The sequence below is a fragment of the Stegostoma tigrinum genome, chromosome 8 (genome assembly GCF_030684315.1).
Source record: "Stegostoma tigrinum isolate sSteTig4 chromosome 8, sSteTig4.hap1, whole genome shotgun sequence".
Classification (NCBI taxonomy): domain Eukaryota; kingdom Metazoa; phylum Chordata; class Chondrichthyes; order Orectolobiformes; family Stegostomatidae; genus Stegostoma; species Stegostoma tigrinum.
This window is the reverse complement of record NC_081361.1, coordinates 98,773,412-98,798,752: the sequence shown is the minus strand read 5'-3', so window position 1 is coordinate 98,798,752 and position 25,341 is coordinate 98,773,412. Positions and strand designations below refer to the sequence as shown.

The 25,341-nt window shown below is 56.5% G+C and overlaps 1 protein-coding gene across 1 annotated transcript in view; it reads left to right on the top strand.

Annotated features, from left to right (window-relative positions):
- The window catches only part of LOC125456372 (vitellogenin-like), a 201,883-nt gene that overhangs the window by 109,907 nt on the left and 66,635 nt on the right, over nucleotides 1-25,341 (top strand). Inside the window, exons 4-8 of the mRNA XM_059647698.1 lie at nucleotides 15,400-15,651; nucleotides 17,790-17,951; nucleotides 19,227-19,375; nucleotides 21,197-21,347; nucleotides 24,877-25,016. Of these exons, the coding sequence (XP_059503681.1) occupies nucleotides 15,400-15,651; nucleotides 17,790-17,951; nucleotides 19,227-19,375; nucleotides 21,197-21,347; nucleotides 24,877-25,016 (854 nt within the window). The remainder of the gene's footprint in view (nucleotides 1-15,399; nucleotides 15,652-17,789; nucleotides 17,952-19,226; nucleotides 19,376-21,196; nucleotides 21,348-24,876; nucleotides 25,017-25,341) is intronic.

Here is a 25,341-nt window from a genome sequence, read left to right as displayed (position 1 = left end):
GCCCATCCACCCCCGCACCGCATTTCAAACCCGGCCCAGCCCATCCCCTCCCCCCACTGCATCCGAAACCCAGCCCAGCCCATCCCCTCCCCCCACCGCATCCCAAACCCAGCCCAGCCCATCCCCTCCCCCCACTGCATCGCATACCCAGCCCAGCCCATCCCCTCCCCCCACTGGATCCCAAAACCAGCCCAGCCCATCCCCTCCCCCGACTGGATCCCAAAACCAGCCCAGCCCATCCCCTCCCCCCACTGCACCCCAAACCCAGCCCAGCCCAACCCCTCCCCCCACTGCACCACACAACCAGACCAGCCCATCCCCTCCCCGCCACTGCACCCCAAAACCAGCCCAGCCCATCCCCTCCCCCCACCGCATCCCAAACCCAGCCCATCCCCTCCCCCCACCATATCCCAAACCCAGCCCAGCCCATCCCCTCCCCCCACTGCACCCCAAACCCAGCCCAGCCCATCCCCTACCCCTACTGCATCCCATACCCAGCCCAGCCCATCCCCTCCCCCCACTGCATCCCAAAGCCAGCCCTGCCCACCCCCTCCCCCGACCGCATCCCAAACCCGGCCCATCACCTCCCCCCACCATATCCCAAACCCAGCCCAGCCCATCCCCTCCTCCCACTGGATCCCAAAACCAGCCCAGCCCATCCCCTCCCCCCACTGGATCCCAACACCAGCCCAGCCCATCCCCTCCCCCCACTGGATCCAAAACCAGCCCAGACCATCCCCTCCCCCCACTGCATCCCAAAACCAGCCCAGCCCATCCCCTCCCGCCCACTGCATCCCAAAGCCAGCCCAGCCCATCCCTTCCTCCCACCGCATCCCAAACCCAGCCCATCCCCTCCACCCACCATATCCCAAAACCAGCCCAGCCCATCCCCTCCCCCCATTGGGATCCCAAAACCAGCCCAGACCATCCCCTCCCCCCACTGCATCACAAAACCTGCCCAGCCCATCCCCTCCCCCCACTGCATCCCATACCCAGCCCAGCCCATCCCCTCCCCCCACTGCATCCCAAAGCCAGCCCAGCCCACCCCCTCCCCCGACCGCATCCCAAACCCGGCACATCCCCTCCCCCCACCATATCCCAAACCCAGCCCAGCCCATCCCCTCCTCCCACTGGATCCCAAAACCAGCCCAGCCCATCCCCTCCCGCCACTGCATCCCAAAACCAGCCCAGCCCATCCTCTCCCCCCACTGCATCCCAAAACCAGCCATTCCCCGCCCCCCACCGCATCCCAAACACTGCCCATCCACCCCCCCACCGCATTCCAAACCCAGCCCAGCCCATCCCCTCCCCCCACTGCATCCCAAACCCAGCCCACCCCATCCCGTCCCTCCACAGCATCCCAAACACTGCCCATCCACCCCCCCACCACATTCCAAACCCAGCCCAGCCCATCCCCTCCCTCCACGGCATCCCAAACCCTGCCCATCCACCCCCCAACCGCATTCCAAACACAGCCCAGCGCATCCCCTCCCCCCACTGCATCCCAAAACCAGCCCAGCCCATCCCCTCCCCCCACTGGATCCCAAAACCAGCCCAGCCCATCCCCTCCGACACCCGCATGCCAAAACCAGCCCAAACCATCCCCTCCCCCCACCGCAACCCAAACCCAGCCCATTCCCTCCCCCCACTGCATCCCAAAACCAGCCCAGCCCATCCCCTCCCCCCACTGGATCCCAAAACCAGCCCAGCCCATCCCCTCCGACACCCGCATGCCAAAACCAGCCCAAACCATCCCCTCCCCCCACCGCAACCCAAACCCAGCCCATTCCCTCCCCCCACTGCATCCCAAAACCAGCCCAGCCCATCCCCTCCCGCCACTGCACCCCAAACCAAGCCCAGCCCATCCCCTCCCCCCACCGCATCCCAAACCCAGCCCATCCCCTCCCCCCACCATATCCCAAACCCAGCCCAGCCCATCCCCTCCCCCCACTGGATCCCAAAACCAGCCCAGCCCATTCCCTCCCCCCACTGCCTCCCAAAACCGACCAAGCCCATCCCCTCCCCCCACTGCCTCCCAAAACCGACCAAGCCCATCCCCTCCCCCCACTGCATCCCGAAACCAGCCCAGCCCATCCCCTCCCGCCACTGCATCCCAAAACCAGCCCAGCCCATCCCCTCCCCCCACCGCATCCCAAACCCAGCCCAGCCAATCCCCTCCCGCCACTGGATCCCAAAACCAGCCCAGCCCATCCCCTCCCCCCACTGCATCCCAAAGCCAGCCCAGCCCATCCCCTCCCCCCACCGCATCCCAAACCCAGCCCATCCCCTCCCCCCACCATATCCCAAACCCAGGTCAGCCCATCCCCTCCCCCCACTGGATCCCAAAACCAGCCCAGCCCATGCCCTCCCTCCACGGCATCCCAAACCCTGCCCATCCACCCCCGCACCGCATTCCAAACCCGGCCCAGCCCATCCCCTCCCCCCACTGCATCCGAAACCCAGCCCAGCCCATCCCGTCCCTCCAGGCATCCCAAACACTGCCCATCCACCCCCCCACCGCATTCCAAACCCAGCCCAGCCCATCCCCTCCCTCCACGGCATCCCAAACCCTGCCCATCCTTCCCCCCACCGCATTCCAAACCCAGCCCAGCCCATCCGCTCCCTCCACGGCATCCCAAACCCTGCCCATCCTTCCCCCGACTGCATCCCAAAGCCAGCCCAGCCCATCCCCTCCCCACACCGCACCCCAAACCAAGCCCAGCCCATCCCCTCCCCCCACTGCATCCCAAACCCTGCCCAGCCCATCCCCTCCCCCCACCGCATCCCAAACCCAGCCCATCCCCTCCCCCCACCATATCCCAAACCCAGCCCAGCCCATCCCCTCCCCCCACTGGATCCCAAAACCAGCCCAGCCCATCCCCTCCCCCCACTGGATCCCAAAACCAGCCCAGCCCATCCCCTCCCCAAACCGCATCCCAAAACCAGCCCAGCCCATCCCCTCCCCGCACTGCATTCGAAAGCCAGCCCAGCCAAACCCCTCCCCACACCGCATCCCAAACCCGGCCCATCCCCTCCCCCCACCATACCCCAAACCCAGCCCAGCCCATCCCCTCCCCCCACTGCATCCCAAAACCAGCCCAGCCCATCCCCTCCCCCACCACATCCCAAAACCAGCCCAGCCCATCCCCTCCCCCCACTGCATCCCAAAACCAGCCCAGCCCGTCCCCTCCCCCCACTGCCTCCCAAAACCGACCAAGCCCATCCCCTACCCCCACTGCCTCCCAAAACCGACCAAGCCCATCCCCTCCCCCCACTGCATCCCGAAACCAGCCCAGCCCATCCCCTCCCGCCACTGCATCCCAAAACCAGCCCAGCCCATCCCCTCCCCCCACCGCATCCCAAACCCAGCCCAGCCAATCCCCTCCCGCCACTGGATCCCAAAACCAGCCCAGCCCATCCCCTCCCCCCACTGCATCCCAAAGCCAGCCCAGCCCATCCCCTCCCCCCACCGCATCCCAAACCCAGCCCATCCCCTCCCCCCACCATATCCCAAACCCAGGTCAGCCCATCCCCTCCCCCCACTGGATCCCAAAACCAGCCCAGCCCATGCCCTCCCTCCACGGCATCCCAAACCCTGCCCATCCACCCCCGCACCGCATTCCAAACCCAGCCCAGCCCATCCCCTCCCCCCACTGCATCCGAAACCCAGCCCAGCCCATCCCGTCCCTCCAGGCATCCCAAACACTGCCCATCCACCCCCCCACCGCATTCCAAACCCAGCCCAGCCCATCCCCTCCCTCCACGGCATCCCAAACCCTGCCCATCCTTCCCCCCACCGCATTCCAAAACCAGCCCTGCCCATCCCCTCCCCCCACTGCATCGCAAACCCAGCCCAGCCCAACCCCTCCCACCACTGGATCCCAAAACCAGCCCAGCCCATCCCCTCCCCCGACTGGATCCCAAAACCAGCCCAGCCCATCCCCTCCCCCCACTGCACCCCAAACCGAGCCCAGCCAAACCCCTCCCCCCACTGCACCACACAACCAGCCCAGCCCACCCCCTCCCCCACCACATCCCAAAACCAGCCCAGTCCATCCCCTCCCCACACCGCACCCCAAACCCAGCCCAGCCCATCCCCTCCCCGCACTGCATCCCAAAACCAGCCCAGCCCACCCCCTCCCCCACCACATCCCAAAACCAGCGCAGCCCATCCCCTCCCGCCACTGCATCCCAAAGCCAGCCCAGCCCATCCCCTCCCCCCACCGCATCCCAAACCCAGCCCATCCCCTCCCCCTACCATATCCCAAACCCAGCCCAGTCCATCCCCTACCCCCACTGGATCCCAAAACCAGCCCAGCCCATCCTCTCCCCCCATTGGGATCCCAAAACCAGCCCAGACCATCCCCTCCACCCACTGCATCACAAAACATGCCCAGCCCATCCCCTCCCTCCACGGCATCCCAAACCCTGGCCATCCCCTCCCCCCACGGCATCCCAAAACCAGCCCAGCCCATCCCCTCCCCCCACCGCATCCCAAACCCAGCCCATCCCCTCCCCCCACCATATCCCAAACCCAGCCCAGCCCATCCCCTCCCCCAACTGGATCCCAAAACCAGCCCAGCCCATCCGCTCCCTCCACGGCATCCCAAACCCTGCCCATCCACCCCCCCACCGCATTCCAAACCCAGCCCAGCCCATCCCCTCCCTCCACGGCATCCCAAACCCAGCCCATCCCGTCCCTCCACGGCATTCCAAAACCAGCCCAGCCCATCCCCTCCCCCCACCGCATTCCAAACCCAGCCCAGCCCATCCCCTCCCTCCACGGCATCCCAAACCCTGCCCATCCACCCAACAACCGCATTCCAAACACAGCCCAGCGCATCCCGTCCCCCCACTGCATCCCAAACCCAGCCCAGCCCATCCCCTCCCCGACCACATCCCAAAACCAGCACAGCCCGTCCCCTCCCGCCACTGCATCCCAAAGCCAGCCCAGCCCATCCCCTCCCGCCACCGCATCCCAAACCCAGCCCATCCCCTCCCCCCACCATATCCCAAACCCAGCCCAGCCAATCCCCTCCCGCCACTGGATCCCACAACCAGCCCAGCCCATCCCCTCCCCCCACTGCATCCCAAAGCCAGCCCAGCCCATCCCCTCCCCCCACCGCATCCCAAACCCTGCCCATCCACCCCCCAACCGCATTCCAAACACAGCCCAGCGCATCCCGTCCCCCCACTGCATCCCAAACCCAGCCCAGCCAATCCCCTCCCGCCACTGGATCCCAAAACCAGCCCAGCCCATCCCCTCCCCCCACTGCATCCCAAAGCCAGCCCAGCCCATCCCCTCCCCCCACCGCATCCCAAACCCAGCCCATTCCCTCCCCCCACCATATCCCAAACCCAGCCCAGCCCATCCCCTCCCCCCACTGCATCCGAAACCCAGCCCAGCCCATCCCGTCCCTCCAGGCATCCCAAACCCTGCCCATCCACCCCCCACCGCATTCCAAACCCAGCCCAGCCCATCCCCTCCCTCCACGGCATCCCAAACCCAGCCCATCCTTCCCCCCACCATATCCCAAACCCAGCCCAGCCCATCCCCTACCCCCACTGGATCCCAAAACCACCCCAGCCCATCCCCTCCCCCCATTGGTATCCCAAAACCAGCACAGACCAACCCCTCCCCCAACTGCATCCCAAAACCAGCCCAGCCCATCCCCTCCCCCCACTGCCTCCCAAAACCGACCAAGGCCATCCCCTCCCCCCACTGCATCCCAAAGCCAACCCAGCCCATCCCCTCCCCCCACCGCATCCCAAACCCAGCCTATCCCCTCCCCCCACCATATCCCAAACCCAGCCCAGCCCATCCCTCCCCCCACTGGATCCCAAAACCAGCCCAGCCCATCCCCTCCTCCCACCGCATCCCAAACCCAGCCCATCCCCTCCTCCCACCATATCCCAAACCCAGCCCAGCCCATCCCCTCCCGCCACTGCATCCCAAAACCAGCCCAGCCCATCCCCTCCCCCCACTGCATCCCAAAACCAGCCCATCCCCTCCCCCGACTGCATCCCAAACCCAGGCCCGCCCATCCCCTCCCCCCACTGCATCCGAAACCCAGCCCAGCCCATCCCCTCCCCCCACTGCCTCCCAAAACCGACCAAGGCCATCCCCTCCCCGACCACATCCCAAAACCAGCACAGCCCATCCCCTCCCGCCACTGCATCCCAAAGCCAGCCCAGCCCATCCCCTACCCCCACTGGATCTCAAAACCAGCCCAGCCCATCCCCTCCCCAAATTGGGAACCCAAAGCCAGCCCAGCCCATCCCCTCCCCCCACCGCATCCCAAACCCAGCCCATCCCCTCCCCCCACCATATCCCAAACCCAGTCCAGCCCATCCGCTCCCCCCACTGGATCCCAAAACCAGCCCAGCCCATCCCCTCCCTCCACGGCATCCCAAACCCTGCCCATCCACCCCCGCACTGCATCCCATACCCAGCCCAGCCCATCCCCTCCCCCCACTGCATCCCAAAACCAGCACAGCCCATCCCCTCCCGCCACTGAATCACAAAGCCAGCCCAGCCCATCCCCTCCCCCCACCGCATCCCAAACCCAGCCCATCCCCTCCCCCCACCATATCCCAAACCCAGCCCAGCCAATCCCCTCCCGCCACTGGATCCCAAAACCAGCCCAGCCCATCCCCTCCCCGCACTGCATCCCAAAGCCAACCCAGCCCATCCCCTCCCCCCACCGCATCCCAAACCCAGCCTATCCCCTCCCCCCACCATATCCCAAACCCAGCCCAGCCCATCCCCTCCCCCCACTGGATCCCAAAACCAGCCCAGCCCATCCCCTCCTCCCACCGCATCCCAAACCCAGCCCATCCCCTCCTCCCACCATATCCCAAACCCAGCCCAGCCCATCCCCTCCCGCCACTGCATCCCAAAACCAGCCCAGCCCATCCCCTCCCCCCACTGCATCCCAAAACCAGCCCATCCCCTCCCCCCACTGCATCCCAAAACCAGCCCAGCCCATCCCCTCCCCCGACTGCATCCCAAACCCAGGCCCGCCCATCCCCTCCCCCCACTGCATCCGAAACCCAGCCCAGCCCATCCCCTCCCCCCACTGCATCCCAAAGCCAGCCCAGGCCACCCCCTCCCCCCACCGCATCCCAAACCCGGCCCATCCCCTACCCCCACCATATCCCAAACCCAGCCCAGCCCATCCCCTCCTCCCACTGGATCCCAAAACCAGCCCAGCCCATCCCCTCCCCCCACTGGATCCCAAAACCAGCCCAGACCATCCCCTCCCTCCACGGCATCCCAAACCCTGCCCATCCTTCCCCCCACCGCATTCCAAAACCAGCCCAGCCCATCCCCTCCCCCCACTGCATCGCAAACCCAGCCCAGCCCATCCCCTCCCCCCACTGGATCCCAAAACCAGCCCAGCCCATCCCTTCCCCCGACTGGATCCCAAAACCAGCCCACCCCATCCCCTCCCCCCACTGCACCCCAAACCCAGCCCAGCCCAACCCCTCCCCCCACTGCACCACACAACCAGCCCAGCCCATCCCCTCCCCGCCACTGCATCCCAAAACCAGCCCAGCCCATCCCCTCCCCACACCGCACCCCAAACCCAGCCCAGCCCATCCCCTCCCCGCACTGCATCCCAAAACCAGCCCAGCCCACCCCCTCCCCCACCACATCCCAAAACCAGCGCAGCCCATCCCCTACCGCCACTGCATCCCAAAGCCAGCCCAGCCCATCCCCTCCCCCCACCGCATCCCAAACCCAGCCCATCCCCTCCCCCGACCATATCCCAAACCCAGCCCAGCCCATCCCCTACCCCCACTGGATCTCAAAACCAGCCCAGCCCATCCCCTCCCCCAATTGGGAACCCAAAACCAGCCCAGACCATCCCCTCCCCCCACTGCATCACAAAACCTGCCCAGCCCATCCCCTCAATCCACGGCATCCCAAACCCTGGCCATCCCCTCCCCCCACTGCATCCCATACCCAGCCCAGCCCATCCCCTCCCCGCACTGCATCCCAAAACCAGCCCAGCCCATCCCCTCCCCGACCACATCCCAAAACCAGCACAGCCCATCCCCTCCCGCCACTGCATCCCAAAGCCAGCCCAGCCCATCCCCTCCCCCCACCGCATCCCAAACCCAGCCCAACCCCTCCCCCCACCATATCCCAAACCCAGCCCAGCCAATCCCCTCCCGCCACTGGATCCCAAAACCAGCCCAGCCCATCCCCTCCCCCCACTGCATCCCAAAGCCAGCCCAGCCCATCCCCTCCCCCCACCGCATCCCAAACCCAGCCCATCCCCTCCCCCCACCATATCCCAAACCCAGCCCAGCCCATCCCCTCCCCCCACTGGATCCCAAAACCAGCCCAGCCCATCCCCTCCCTCCACGGCATCCCAAACCCTGCCCATCCACCCCCGCACTGCATCCCATACCCAGCCCAGCCCATCCCCTCCCCCCACTGCATCCCAAAACCAGCCCAGCCCATCCCCTCCCCCCACTGCATCCCAAAGCCAGGCCAGCCCACCCCCTCCCCCGACCGCATCCCAAACCCGGCCCATCCCCTCCCCCCACCATATCCCAAACCCAGCCCAGGCCATCCCCTCCTCCCACTGGATCCCAAAACCAGCCCAGCCCATCCCCTCCCCCCATTGGATCCCAAAACCAGCCCAGACCATCCCCTCCCCCCACTGCATCACAAAACCAGCACAGACCATCCCCTCCCGCCCACTGCATTCCAAAACCAGCCCAGCCCATCCCCTCCTCCCACCGCATCCCAAACCCAGCCCATCCCCTCCTCCCACCATATCCCAAACCCAGCCCAGCCCATCCCCTCCCGCCACTGCATCCCAAAACCAGCCCAGCCCATCCCCTCCCCCCAATGCATCCCAAACCCAGCCCATCCCCTCCCCCCACTGCATCCCAAAACCAGCCCAGCCCATCCCCTCCCCCCAATGCATCCCAAACCCAGCCCATCCCCTCCCCCCACTGCATCCCAATACCAGCCCAGCCCATCCCCTCCCCCCACTGCATCCCAAACCCAGGCCCGCCCATCCCCTCCCCACACTGCATCCGAAACCCAGCCCAGCCCATCCCCTCGCCCCACTATATCCCAAACCCAGCCCAGCCCATCCCCTCCTCCCACTGGATCCCAAAACCAGCCCAGCCCATCCCCTCCCCCCATTGGGATCCCAAAACCAGCCCAGACCATCCCCTCCCCCCACTGCATCACAAAACCTGCCCAGCCCATCCCCTCCCTCCACGGCATCCCAAACCCTGGCCATCCCCTCCCCCCACTGCATCCCAAAACCAGCCCAGCCCATCCCCTCCCCCGACTGCCTCCCAAAACCGACCAAGCCCATCCCCTCCCCCCACTGCATCCCAAAACCAGCCCAGCCCATCCCCTCCCCGACCACATCCCAAAACCAGCACAGCCCATCCCCTCCCGCCACTGCATCCCAAAGCCAGCCCAGCCCATCCCCTCCCCCCACCGCATCCCAAACCCAGCCCATCCCCTCCCCCCACCATATCCCAAACCCAGCCCAGCCCATCCCCTCCCCCCACTGGATCCCAAAACCAGCCCAGACCATCCCCTCCCGCCCACTGCATCCCAAAACCAGCCCAGCCCATCCCCTCCTCCCACCGCATCCCAAACCCATCCCATCCCCTCCTCCCACCATATCCCAAACCCAGCCCAGCCCATCCCCTCCCGCCACTGCATCCCAAAACCAGCCCAGCCCATCCCCTCCTGCTACTGCATACCAAAACCAGCCCATCCCCTCCCCCCACTGCATCCCAAAACCAGCCCAGCCCATCCCCTCCCCCCACTGCATCCCAAACCCAGCCCAGCCCATCCCGTCCCTCCACGGCATCCCAAACCCTGCCCATCGACCCCCGCACCGCATTCCAAACCCAGCGCAGCCCATCCCCTCCCTCCACGGCATCCCAAACCCTGCCCATCCACCCCCCAACCGCATTCCAAAACCAGCCGAGCCCATCCCCTCCCCCCACTGCATCGCAAACCCAGCCCAGCCCATCCCCTCCCCCCACCGTATCCCAAACCCAGCCCAGCCCATCTCCTCCCCCCACTGCACCACACAATCAGCCCAGCCCGTCCCCTCCCCCCCACTGCATCCCAAACCCAGCCCATCCCCTCCCCCCACTGCATCCCAAACCCAGCCCAGCCCAACCCCTCCCCCCACTGCACCACACAACCACCCCAGCCCATCCCCTCCCCCCAACTGCATCCCAAAACCAGCCCAGCCCATCCCCTCCCCACACCGCACCCCAAACCAAGCCCAGCCCATCCCCTCCCCCCACTGCATCCCAAAGCCAGCCCAGCCCATCCCCTCCCCCCACCGCATCCCAAACCCAGCCCATCCCCTCCCCCCACCATATCCCAAACCCAGCCCAGCCAATCCCCTCCCCCCACTGGATCCCAAAACCAGCCCAGCCCATCCCCTCCCCCCACTGCATCCCAAAACCAGCCCAGCCCATCCCCTCCCCAAACCGCATCCCAATACCAGCCCAGCCCATCCCCTCCCCCCACTGCATCCGAAAGCCAGCCCAGCCAACCCCCTCCCCCCACCGCATCCCAAACCCGGCCCATCCCCTCCCCTCACCATATCCCAAACCCAGCCCAGCCCATCCCCTCCCCCACCTGGATCCCAAAACCAGCCCAGCCCATCCCCTCCCCGCACTGGATCCCAAAACCAGCCCAGCCCATCTCCTCCCCCCACTGCACCACACAATCAGCCCAGCCCGTCCCCTCCCCCCCACTGCATCCCAAACCCAGCCCATCCCCTCCCCCCACCATATCCCAAACCCACCCCAGCCCATCCCCTCCCCCCACTGCATCCCAAAACCAGCCCAGCCCATCCCCTCCCCCCACTGCATCCCAAACCCAGCCCATCCCCTCCCCCCACCATATCCCAAACCCACCCCAGCCCATCCACTCCCCCCACTGCATCCCAAAACCAGCCCAGCCCGTCCCCTCCCCCCCACTGCATCCCAAACCCAGCCCATCCCCTCCCCCCACCATATCCCAAACCCACCCCAGCCCATCCCCTCCCCCAACTGCATCCCAAAACCAGCCCAGCCCATCCCCTCCCCGCACTGGATCCAAAACCAGCCCATCCCCTCCTCCCACCATATCCCAAACCCAGCCCAGCCCATCCCCTCCCGCCACTGCATCCCAAAACCAGCCCAGCCCATCCCCTCCCCCCACCGCATCACAAAACCAGCCCAGACCATCCCCTCCCGCCCACCGCATCCCAAACCCAGCCCATCCCCTCCTCCCACCATATCCCAAACCCAGCCCAGCCCATCCCCTCCCGCCACTGCATCCCAAAACCAGCCCAGCCCATCCCCTCCCCCCACTGCATCCCAAAACCAGCCATTCCCCGCCCCCCACCGCATCCCAAACCCTGCCCATCCACCCCCCCACCGCATTCCAAACCCAGCCCAGCCCATCCCCTCCCCCCACTGCATCCCAAACCCAGCCCAGCCCATCCCCTCCCTCCACGGCATCCCAAACCCTGCCCATCCACCCCCCAACCGCATTCCAAACACAGCCCAGCGCATCCCGTCCCCCCACTGCATCCCAAACCCTGCCCATCTCCTCCCCCCACCGCATTCCAAAACCAGCCCAGCCCATCCCCTCCCCCAAATGCATCGCAAACCCAGCCCAGCCCATCCCCTCCCACCACGGTATCCCAAACCCAGCCCATCCCTTCCCCCCACCATATCCCACACCCACCCCAGCCCATCCCCTCCCCCCACTGCATCCGAAAGCCAGCCCAGCCAACCCCCTCCCCCCACCGCATCCCAAACCCGGCCCATCCCCTCCCCCCACCATATCCCAAACCCAGCCCAGCCCATCCCCTCCCCCAACTGGATCCCAAAACCAGCCCAGGCCATCCCCTCCCCCCACTGGATCCCAAAACCAGCCCAGACCATCCCCACCCCCCACTGCATCACAAAACCAGCCCAGCCCATCCCCTCCCCCCACTGCATTCCAAAACCAGCCCAGCCCATCCCCTCCCCCCACCATATCCCAAACCCACCCCAGCCCAACCCCTCCCCCCACTGCACCACACAACCAGCCCAGCCCATCCCCTCCCCCCACTGCATCCCAAAACCAGCCCAGCCCATCCCCCCACCATATCCCAAACCCAGCCCAGCCCATCCCCTCCCCCACCACATCCCAAAACCAGCCCAGCCCATCCCCTCCCCCCACCGCAACCCATCCCAGCCCATACCCTCCCCCCACCATATCCCAAACCCAGCCCAGCCCATCCCCTCCCCCCACTGCATCCCAAACCCAGCCCAGCCCATCCCCTCCCCCCACTGCATCCCAAACCCAGCCCATCCCCTCCCCCCACCATATCCCAAACCCAGCCCAGCCCATCCCCTCCCCCCACTGCATCCCAAAACCAGCCAAGCCCATCCCCTCCCGCCACTGGATCCCAAAACCAGCCCATCCCGTCCCCCCACTGCATCCCAAAACCAGCCCAGCCCATCCCCTCCCCCCACCGCATCCCAAACCCAGCCCATCCCCTCCCCCCACCATATCCCAAACCCAGCCCATCCCCTCCCCCCACCGCATCCCAAACCCTGCCCATCCCCTCCACCCACCATATCCCAAACCCACCCCAGCACATCCCCTCCCCCCACTGCATCCCAAACCCAGCCCAGCCCATCCCCTCCCCCGACTGCATCCCAAACCCAGCCCAGCCCATCCCAACCCCCACCGCATCCCAAACCCAGCCCATCCCCTCCCCCCACCATATCCCAAACCCACCCCAGCCCATCCCCTCCCCCCACTGCATCCCAAAACCAGCCCAGTTTGTCCCCTCCCCCCACTGCATCCCAAAACCACCCCAGCCCATCCCCTCCCACCCCCGCATCCCAAACCCAGCCCAGCCCATCCCCTCCCCCCTACTGCATCCCAAAACCAGCCCAGCCCATCCCCTCCCCCCACTGCATCCCAAAACCGCCCAGCCGATCCCCTCCCACCCCCGCAAGCCAAAACCAGCCCAGCCCATCCCCTCCCCCCACCGCATCCCAAACCCAGCCCATCCCCTCCCCCCACTGCATCCCAAAACCAGCCCAGCCCATTCCCTCCCCCCACTGCATCCCAAACCCAGCCCAGCTCATCCCCTACCCCCACTGCATCCCAAAACCAGCCCAGCCCATCCCCTCCCCCCACTGCATCCCAAAAACAGCCCAGCCCATCCCCTCCGACACCCGCATGCCAAAACCAGCCCAAGCCATCCCCTCCCCCCCACTGCATCCCAAAACCAGCCCAGCCCATCCCCTCCCCCCACTGCATCCCAAAACCAGCCCAGCCCATCCCCTCCCCCTACTGCATCCCAAAGCCAGCCCAGCCCACCCCCTCCCCCCACCGCATCCCAAACCCGGCCCATCCACTCCCCCCACCATATCCCAAACCCAGCCCAGCCCATCCCCTCCCCCCACTGGATCCCAAAACCAGCCCAGCCCATCCCCTCTCCCCACTGGATCCCAAAACCAGCCCAGACCATCCCCTCCCCCCACTGCATCATAAAACCAGCCCAGCCCATCCCCTCCCCCCACTGCATCCCAAAACCAGCCCAGCCCAACCCCTCCCCACACCGCATCTCAAAACCAGCCCATCCCATCCGCTCCCCCCACTGCATCCCAAAGCCAGCCCAGCCCACCCCCTCCCCCCACCGCATCCCAAACCCGGCCCATCCCCTCCCCTCACCATATCCCAAACCCAGCCCAGCCCATCCCCTCCCCCCACTGGATCCCAAAACCAGCCCAGCCCATCCACTCCCCCCACTGGATCCCAAAACCAGCCCAGCCCATCCACTCCCCCCACTGGATCCCAAACCCAGCCCAGCCCATCCCCTCCCCCCACTGGATCCCAAAACCAGCCCAGCCCATCCCCTCCCCCCACTGGATCCCAAAACCAGCCCAGCCCATCCCCTCCCCCCACTGCATCCCAAACCCAGCCCAGCACATCTCCTCCCCCCACTGCACCACACAATCAGCCCAGCCCATTCCCTCCCCCCACTGCATCCAAAAACCAGCCCATCCCCTCCCCCCACTGCATCCCAAAACCAGCCCAGCCCATCCGCTCCCCCCCACTGCATCCCAAAACCAGCCCAGCCCATCCCCTCCCCCCACCGCATCCCAAACCCAGCCCAGCCCATCCGCTCCCCCCCACTGCATCCCAAAACCAGCCCAGCCCATCCCCTCCCCCCACTGCATCCCAAAACCAGCCCAGTTTGTCCCCTCCCCCCACTGCATCCCAAAACCAGCCCAGCCCATCCCCTCCCTCCACGGCATCCCAAACCCAGCCCATCTCCTCCCCCCACTGCATCACAAAACCACACCAGCCCATCCCCTCCCCCTCACTGCATCCCAAAACCAGCCCAGCCCATCCCCTCCCCCCAACGCACCCCAAACCCAGCCCAGCCCATCCCCTCCCCCCACTGCATCCCAAAACCAGCCCAAGCCATCCCCTCCCCCCCACTGCATCCCAAAACCAGCCCAGCCCATCCCCTCCCCCCACTGCATCCCAAACCCAGCCCAACCCCTCCCCCCACTGCATCCCAAAACCAGCCCAGCCCATTCCCTCCCCCCACTGCATCCCAAACCCAGCCCAGCCCATCCCCTCCCCCCACTGCACCACACAACCAGTCCAGCCCATCCCCTCCCCCCACTGCATCGCAAAACCACACCAGCCCATCCCCTCCCCCCCACTGCATCCCAAAACCAGCCCAGCCCATCCCCTCCCCCCACCGCACCCCAAACCCAGCCCAGCCCATCCCCTCCCCCCACTGCATCCCAAAACCAGCCCAGCCCATCCCCTCCCCCCACTGCATCCCAAAACCAGCCCAGCCCATCCCCTCCCCCACCACATCCCAAAACCAGCCCAGCCCATCCCCTCCCCCCACTGCATCCCAAAATCAGCCCAGCCCATCCCTTCCCCCCACTGCATCCCAAAACCAGCCCAGCTCGTCGCCGCCTCCCTAACCTGTTCTTCCTCTCACCCATCCCTTCCTCCCACCTCAAGCTGCACTTATATTTCCTCCCTACCTATCTCATCTCACCCTCCTTGACCTTTCCGTCCTCCCCAGACTGACCTATCCCCTCCCTACCTCCCCACCTATACTCTCCTCTCCACCTATCTTCTTTTCTCTCCATCTTCGGTCCGCCTCCCCCTCTCTCCCTATTTATTTCAACACCATCTCCCCTTCCCCCTTTTATGATGAAGGGTCTTGGCCCGAAACGTCAGCTTTTGTGCTCCTAAGATGCTTCTTGGCCTGCTGTGTTCATCCAGCTCCATACTTTGTTATCTCGGATTCTCCAGCATCTGCAGTTCCCATTATCTCTGATTGCAACTGCTTCATTTTGTTTTCTAAGATCTCCCATGCTCAGATTTTGGAGTACAACGGCATTTGGCCAAGCGATCCCTTCATCTCAGCACATAAACTCACACAGAAGCTGGCTCCAGAGCTGACCAAGCCTGTGAAGTTTGAGTACTCCAAAGGCCGAGTTGGAAACATCCAAGCCCCTGCAGACTTGCTTGAAGATGTCCTGAACATTCACCGTGGGATCCTTAACATCTTTCAAATCACCACGAAGAAATCACAAAACTTCTATGCATTGCAAGAGGTACGTCTTTTGTTTTATTCCACGATGTCAGTAGCCCTTGCCCCAACACTTGTTTGTGTATTATGTACAAAACATCATAAGAAACAGAAGCAGGAATAGACCATTCAGCCCCTTGAGTTTGTTCCACGACTCAAATGATCACGGCTTATCTGCTGCCTCAGCTCCACATTCCCCTCCATTCCCCACACCCATTGATTCCAGAAATCTCTTAGAAACAGAAAACTCTTTACCACAACCTTAAATATCCTCATGATTGAGCATCCCCAACTCTCTGGGGTAGTAAATTCTGAAGATTCAGAATGCCTTGAGTGAAGAAATTACTATTCACCTCTACGGACAAAGAACAGTACTGTTTTGGAACAGGCCCTTCGGCCCACCAAGACTACATGGGCACATGATGCCTTTCTAAGCTAAAAATCTTTTGCCTCTACAAGGCTCATATCCTCTGTTCCCTGCTTATTCATTTATCTGTCAAGATGCCTCTTCAATGTTGTTACTATATCCAACTCCTCTGGCAATACATTCCAGACACTTACCACACTCCATGTAAAAAAAGCAAGCCTCTCACATCTCCTTTAAACCTACCCCTTTTACCTTAAACCCATATCTGCTAGTAATTGACATTTCCACTTTTGGAAAAATACTCCAACTATCCATTGTATCCATACCACTCACAATTTTGTAAAACTCAATCAGGTCACCCCTCATCCTTTGAAGTTAAGTGAAAACAAACCAAGTTTGTCCAATCTCTTCTCATCACTAATACTCTCCAAACCAGGCAATACCCTGATAAGATAATAAAATGTGAGGCTGGATGAACACAGCAGGCCAAGCAGCATCTCAGGAGCACAAAAGCTGACGTTTCGGGCCTAGACCCTTCATCAGAGAGGCTCTCTGATGAAGGGTCTAGGCCCGAAACGTCAGCTTTTGTGCTCCTGAGATGCTGCTTGGCCTGCTGTGTTCATCCAGCCTCACATTTTATTATCTTGGAATCTCCAGCATCTGCAGTTCCCATTATCTCTAATACCCTGATAAACTATTTCTTACCCTCTCCAAAGCCTCCACATTCTTCTGGTAGAATGGCAACAAGAGCTATTCACAATATTGCAAATGTGGCCTAACAAAAAGTCTATACAGTTGCAATATGACTTGCCAATTTTTATACGCTATGCCCGGAACAATGAAGGCAAGCATGCTGTATGCCTTCTTGATCACCTTACCACTTGTGTTGCTAGTTTTAGGGAACTAGGGAACTGTACACTACATCCCTCTGCATGTTGATGTTCCTAAGAGTTCTGCCATTTACTGCAAACTTCACTCCTGTATTACATCTTCCAAAATGCATCACCTCACATTTGTTCAGATTAAACTCCATCAGCCACTTCTCCACCCAAATCTCTCGCCTATCTACAGCCTGGTTTATTCTCTGACAATTTCCTTCACTATCTGCAGTTCCCCCAGTTTTTGTATCATCCGCAAAATTACTAATCAGGCCACTTACAGTCTCCTCCAAATCACTTAAATATACTATAATCTCAGTCCAAAATTAATAAGCTCCTGTCCTGAGACTGTGATGTGTATTTCTCTCGGCAAAGGGAGACAACCTCTGTGTCTAACCTCTCACGCCTGTCCACATTCTTATCCATTTCAATGAGATCACATCTGATTCTTCTAAACTCCAAAGAATATAAACCCAATTTACTCAGTCCCTCTTTATAAGGCATTTCTCTCATCTCAGGAACCACCCTAGTGAAACCTTGCTGTGCCATCTGCAACTCAAGTGTATCCTCCTTGAAATAAAATACCCAAAGTTTTGCACATTATTGGAGATGTGGTTCTGTCTAAGCCTTGTACAGTAATAGCAAGACTTCTTTATTCTTGATCAGTCGGAGAATCAAGGATTACAGGGAAAATGCAGCAAAATGGATGTGAAGAATGTTGGATCAGCCATGATCCTATTAAATCGAAGGGTTGAGCAGTCTACTCTTGTTCCCATTTCATCGGGTCTTATGGTCTTGAACTTGCCCAGAAATGATAAGCCACTTAAACTGGTGAATGAGATATCCTAGTCTGACATGTTGTATACTTCAAAATGGAGGACCAGTATGAAATAAAGCCATTTCTTTTCCCATCTACAGGCTGGAATTGAAGGTGTTTGTCTCACAAATTACATCATTCAGGAAAACAAGAAAGCCAACCGAATTATTGTCACCAAGGCAAAAGACTTGAATAACTGTCAGGAGAAAGTTATGTTGTTCACTGGTGCCATCTACGCTGAACTCTGCCCAATCTGCCAACAGGTAAACTTCACCAACTCAAATCTTTCTTCTCTCTTCATAAAACTAACTGTTATCTCCAAAACTCATAAAATAAACAAAAAAGAGAGTTTGTGTTTTACTACATTCTGGAAATTGGGCCCGAACATGGCAAAAAATTATACTGATTGCATTAGTCTTCAACCTTTCACAAAAGTTAACTTGCAAATTTTCCATAAACCAACAAAATTTATCCAAAAAATATTTGTTACCTCCATGCTTGACTATTTCAAAGTATCCCTGGTTGTGCTTCCATATCCTCCCCCCCGCCCATGTAATTATATCTAATTCTCTTTCAATATTCATTCATGGCTGGGCAGCATTTATTGCCCATCCCTACTTGCGCAGACGGCACTTAAAAGTCAACCACATTGATGTGAGCCTGGAGTCACATGTAAGCCAGACCAGGTAAGGATGGCAGGTTCCTTCCTGAAAGGATATTAGTGAATCAGATGGGTTTTTCCTATAAATGAATCTGCCATCATTGGACTCTTAATTCCAAACTTTTATTAAATTCAAATTCCACCATCAGCCATTGAGAGATTCAAACCCAGGCCCCCAGAACATTACTTGGGTCTCCGGATTAACAGTCAGCAAAAATACCACTAGCCCATCACCTCCCCTTGTTGTCTTGTCCTCACTCTCACCAGGTTCTGATCACTATCTCCTAGGCAATCTCTCAAGATTCAGGGTGACTTGCTTGCAGCCCCAGTTTAATTCTGGGTTCAAGTTCTGAGATGGCTGTTAAGTCTAATACATGATCTGAATGTCCATCCATGTTGGCGTTCACCCAACAAATCTGTTCTCATGGACCCACATTCAATTCCAGTTAAGGACTGCCTCGATTTTAAATTCACATCATTTTCAAATCTTTCCTTGGCCAAACCCCAATCTTTTTCAATCTCCCCCATCCATAACACCTTCTGAGATATCTGTGCTCCTCTAACTCTGATCTCTTGAATATTTCCAGTCTTAAATACCCCACCATTAGTTACCATACGTTAACTCTGAAGGATATAAGCATTGAAATATTCTTGGTAAATCTCTCTGCCTCTTTATCATGTTTTCCTACTTAAATATTTAAATTTCCTTTCCAACAGAGCTGATGGATATCAGTACTAATATCGCCTTATTGTCATTTCTGGGGAACACCATACAAACATTTAATTACATCCAGACAACCACAAAAACACAAGTTGTTGTTGATGCTCTGAATGGAGGCGCACAAAATGATAACATGATGTCGTTTTCTATTTTCAGAGGAGTAGGAATATACGAGCATCTGCAACTTTCACCCATACCCTAAAACCTACAGCAGCTGGCGCAATTCTTCAGGAAGCAAGGGTTCAAGAAGTGCATCAATTTACACCATTCAATGAACGTGATGGAGCTGCTATCATGGAAGCTAGGTTGGTCTTTGGATATGAATCTGTTGTATTAATTTTTATTCATGCAAAACTCGTGCGTTGCTGAAAAAGACATACTTTGTCAAAGCTTTGTGTCTTCCACTCATCAGGAAAGTTCATAAGACAAAACCAACATAGCAAGAATACACCCTTTTGAACTCAATGAGAAAAGAGTACCGATTGATTGGCAGGAGAGTACTTCAGAAAATGCACCAGTTAGATGATGACTGACAGTTAATTGCCAAACTTTATTGGAATCATAGAATCCCTACCATGTGGAAGGAGGCCACTCAACCCCCTGAATCCACATTGACCTTCCAAAGGACATGCCACCCTATCCCCTGTAACTCTGCATTTCCCATGGCTAACCCACCTAGCCTGCACATCCCTGGACACTATGGGCAATTTAACATGGCCAATCCACCTAATCTGCACATCTTTGGACTGTGGGAGGAAACCCACACAGACATGAGGAGAACGTGCAAACTCCACACAGTAGTCTGAGGGTGAAATTGAACCCAGGATCCTGGTGTTGTCAGGCAGAAGTGTTCACCACTGAGCCACTGTGCTGTCTCCCAAGCTTAAACCAAACAGGTTGATTCTGATGGGTCAGGGCATTGCTCTGAGAAATGAATCAGAGAATGGCCATCATTTTTTTTTGAGTTGGTACAGGCAGTGTATGTTCATGTTCTTTCAGTCTGACAAGAACAGGCTCTTGTTCATTAGTATATGTAGCTTTCAATACTCAAAAGTGTGCCATACTGACAGCCCAACAACAGCCTTGTATTGGTCGGTCAGCGTAACTCATAGCATACTCAAGACTATTTGTCAACAAAAAAGAATTTTGAATCACATCTAATATTGGGCCCTGTGTTTTGGGTTTGGAAGTTTGGACTGGCTGGGTGCATTCAGTACATTGTTTCTTATGAGGAGTGGAAGGAATATGCTTTTTGATATGATCTCCTGGTATTTGGGACATCACTGAAATTCATATGCTCTATTACTTCTTTGTATATGGACAGACATCCTCTTAGCTTGACAGCAACATCCTGTTAATTTCAGTTTCTCATGATGTCTGTAATGAAATACGATTCCTTTTGTTTGAAATTCCATCTGATGTAAGTTGTCCTCAAAACTCAGACACAGACAGTTACATAAAACCCTGGTTAGACCCCAGTCAGAGCACTGTGAGCAGATCTGGGCACCACACCTTAGGAAAGATAAATTGGCCTTGAATAGAGTACAGTGTAGGTTTACAAAAATGATACCTGGACTTCAGGTGTTAAGTTATGATGAGTGATTATATAAATAAGGTTAAAGGGTGATCTGATTGAAGCCTTCAAACTATTAACAAGAAAAGACAGGGTAGATGAGGGAAACTGTTTCCACTGGTGTGGTATTCCAGAACTAGGGGCATAATCTGATAATTAGGGACCGACCTTTCAGGAGAGACGTTAAGAAGCAAGTCAATTAACAAGGGGTGCGAGATGTTTGGGGTGCTCTTCCACAAATAGTAGTTGATGCTGGATCAGTTGTTTATTTAAAGTCTGAGATAGATGCATGTATTAAGGGGTATGGGCCAAAGGCAGGTTTTTGGAGTTAGGTCATAGATTAGCTGTAATCTCATTGAATAGCAGAACAGGCTCAAGGAGCTGAATGGTCTAATCCTGTTCCCATGTTCCATATTCCTATCACTGGCTTGCTGCTAAATAACAGGTTATTGTTCTTAGTATTTCCAACATCTGATAATTGAATTCTGATTTATACTTGAAAAAAGGTTGAATTTTTCCCCTGGTCAATAACCTTTCTACATCCAATCTACAGGCAACACCTTGTGATGGTTAACATCAGGCCAGCAGTAATACGTGAGCAGCAGGTTCAGTTCGTGAACCGAGGAACCTTGAAATATCGCTTTGCCGAGAATATACTTCTCAAACCAATAAAATTAATGAAAATCCAGAATGTGGAAAAAGCGGTAAATGTCACAACAAGAAGGCAAATTGCTTCATCTCGTGCAGCTTTAGACCTCCTAAAGAACATAGAACACTGAACAGGAGAGCACAGGAACAGGTCCTTCGGCCCACCATGGCTGGGCTGACCATAATATCACCCTAAACTGATCCCATCTGTCTACAAATAATCCATATCCCTCTATTCCCTGTCTATTCAAGTGTTTATCTAAATGCCTTTGAAATGTTGCTATGTATCTGCTTCTACCATCTTCCCTGGCAGCATGAAGACAATAAGACCCTGATCAGGAGTAGATCGTACAGCTCTTTTACCAATTATTTTGAATTGATGTCATTTGTTTTCGATCCCTGAAATTCTGATTGTAGAAACATTCACTTGTCCATCTGCCTTATTAAAGAATGTTGTGTCTCAGTATCATCTCCCATTTCTCTAACATGTAGAGAGTGTTCCATCATCTCTCCTCCCTTTAGTTCAGCAATGAATTGTGTGAAAACCCTTGTATATAACAAGTATATCCTTTACCCAGAATCTCAGAAGCATTACTTTGCAGATGGAGACCATTCAGCCCCTAGTGTTTGCACTAGGTCTTCAAACGAGCATCATTACCTCATGCCAATCTCCTGCTTTGCCCCCATTTCCTTGCACACGTTTTCTATCCAAAATGACCACACAATGCCCTCTTGAATGTCCCAGTTGAAACTGCCTCCATGACAATGCCAGGCTGTAGATTTCATACCGTAACTACTTGCTGTGTGACAGATTTTTTCAACAGTATTCACTCTAGAAAACGACAATGTTGTCACGGAGAATACTGAGATACAGGCTACTAGACATGGTGGGATTGAGGTTCACAAGGAAGAGGTATCAGAAATCCTTCAGAGGGGGAAGATAGATAAGTCCCCTGGGCCGGATGGGATTTATCCTCGGGTCCTCTGGGAAGCTAGGGAGGAGATTCCCGAGCATCTGGCATTGATCTTTAACTCGTCATTGCCTACAGGAATAGTGCCAGATGACTGGAGGATAGCAAATGTGGCTCCCCTGTTCAAGAAGGGGAGTAGAGACAACCCTGGTAATTATAGACCAGTGAGCCTTACCTCAGTTGTTGGTAAAGTGTTGGAAAAGGTTATAAGGGATAGGATTTATAATCATCTGGAAAAGAATAAATAGGTTCGGGATAGTCAGGACGGTTTTGTGAAGGGAAGGTCGTGCCTCACAAACCTTATTGAGTTCTTTGAGAAGGTGACCAAACAGGTAGATGGGAGTAAACCGGTTGATGTGGTGTATATGGATTTCAGCAAGGCGTTCAATAAGGTTCCCCACAATAGGCTATTGTACAAAATGCGGAGGAATGGGATTGTGGGAGATATAGCAGTTTGGATCGGAAATTGGCTTGCTGAAAGAAGACAGAGGGTGGTAGTTGATGGGAAATGTTCATCCTGGAGACCAGTTACTAGTGGTGTACCGCAAGGGTCGGTGTTGGGTCCACTGCTGTTTGCCATTTTTATAAGTGCCCTGGATGAGGGCATAGAAGGATGGGTTAGTAAATTTGCAGACGACACTAAGGTCGGTGGAGTTGTGGATAGTGACGAAGGATGCTGTAGGTTGCAGAGAGACATAGATAAGCTGCAGAGCTGGGCAGAGAGGTGGCAAATGGAGTTTAATGCAGACAAGTGTGAGGTGATGCACTTTGGTAGAAGTAACCGGAAAGCAAAGTACTGGGCTAATGGTAAGATTCTTGGTAGTGTAGATGAGCAGAGAGATCTCGGTGTCCATGTACACAGATCCTTGAAAGTTGCCACCCAAGTTGACAGGGCTGTTAAGAAGGCATACAGTGTTTTAGCTTTTATTAATAGAGGGATCGAGTTCCGGAACCAAGAGGTTATGGTGAAACTGTACAAAACTCTGGTGTGGCCGCACTTGGAGTATTATGTACAGTTCTGGTCACCGCATTGTAAGAAGGATGTGGAAGCTTTGGAAAGGGTGCAGAGATGATTTACTAGGATGTTGCCTGGTATGGACGGAAGGTCTTACGAGGAAAGGCTGAGGGACTTGAGGCTGTTTTCATTAGAGAGAAGAAGGTTGAGAGGTGACTTAATTGAGACATATAAAATAATCAGAGGGTTAGATAGGGTGGATAGGGAGACCCTTTTTCCTAGGATGGTGACGGCGAGCACGAGGGGGCATAGCTTTTAATTGAGGGTTGAAAGATATAGGACAGATGTCAGAGGTGGTTTCTTTACTCAGAGTGTAGTAAGGGAATGGGACGCTTTGCCTGCAACGGTAGTAGATTCGCCAACTTTAGGTACATTTAAGTCGTCATTGGACAAGCATATGGATGTTAATGGAATACTGTAGGTTAGATGGGCTTCAGATCGGTATAACAGGTCGGCACAACATCGAGGGCCGAAGGGCCTGTACTGTGCTGTAATGTTCTATGTTCTATGTTCTAGTTTTTAATGCATATCTTTTTGCTAATCAATTTCAATCTACACCGTCTTGTTCTGGTTCCTTTAATGTTTGGGAAAACCTCAATCAGATTTCATCTTAGCTTTCTTTTCTCCAAACAGAAAAGTCTCAATACATCTACCCTCATAACTGAAGTTCCTCATCCATGGGACCATTCTTTCTGCAGTACAGATATTTAAATAGTGCAATGTTTGTTTTATTTGTTTATGGGATATCAGCATTTATTGCCCATCCTGTACTGCAGTTGATTTCACTATGGCCTCATAATTGTAGCACTCCAACTCACTTGTAATCAGGACTAACATATAACGAGCATTCTTAATTTTCTTTGTGGCATTTACATATTAATTCATGATTCATAACACCCAATTCTGTCTAATTGCGAACTTTTTTCCATTTCTTCCAAAAAATATTCTGCCTTTCCATTTGTCCTGCCAAAGTGATAATGCCACACTCACATATTACTCTTACCAAATCACATTGTATTGTTTTGTAGACTCCTGAGCTTAGTTCACGTCAGCTTAGCTTGCCATGTGACATACAAAAGAGATTGAAGAAATTGCTTGATGCATCGGTTTAAGTTAAATCCAGTTCTGATCACAAGGAAGAACTGAGTTGGGGAATATGCGGGTGGGCTGAGAATATGAGGGTTGGACAAGGTTTGAGAGGTAAGATGTAGGAGCAGAAGAAAGCCATTCAGCCCTTCAAGTCTGCTCTGCCATTCAATAACTGCTCTGATAAACCTCAGCTCCACTTTCCTGCCTTTCCCCCATAACCCTCCATCCCTTTACTAATTAAAATCTCTGCCAGGAATACACTTAATGTCCCATTCTAGACAGCCTTCTGTGGTAAAGAGTTCTACAGATTTACTACCCTCTGGGAGAATAAATTCCTCCTCTTTGCTGGCTTAAAGGTGCAACACTTTGTTCTAAGATTCTGCCCTCTGGTCCTAGACATTCCCAAAAGGGGCAACAAGGATTTGTGTGGGTATAAGCTGCTTGGGCTGAATGGCCTGTTTCTGAGCTGTGAAATTGTGAGTGATTTGAGGTAATCTCCAATTTTTGTAGATCCAAGACACCCTGACACACCTGGAGAGAGTCCATTCTGATACTGCTGCCAAATTCCTGCAGCTTGTTCAATTACTCCGATCCGCAACGGAGGAAACCATTGATACCTTGTACAGAAAGTCCCACAACCACCAGCTCCAGTAAGTAGTTGACTCTTACCTTTCCTGTTTACTGGTTTATGGAAAAAAAGAAAACATCGAACAAAGTGTTGTTCCTCTGTCTGGTTAAATTTAGGACAATCCGAAATACTGTTCAATTTATTTACCTTGATTTCTGACAGACTTAATGAATTAAAAAAACGTGAGAAGCAAGTTTTGAAAATTTCATATGGCCATGAAATATTAATGTCCAGTTAGGTCCAGTAATGTTTGTAAATGTTTTTATTTGAGCTTAAAGAGAAACTTCTTGGCTGTTAATTAAGTAGCTATTAATTATCTGAGCAAATATATAGAGCCAACATCCAAA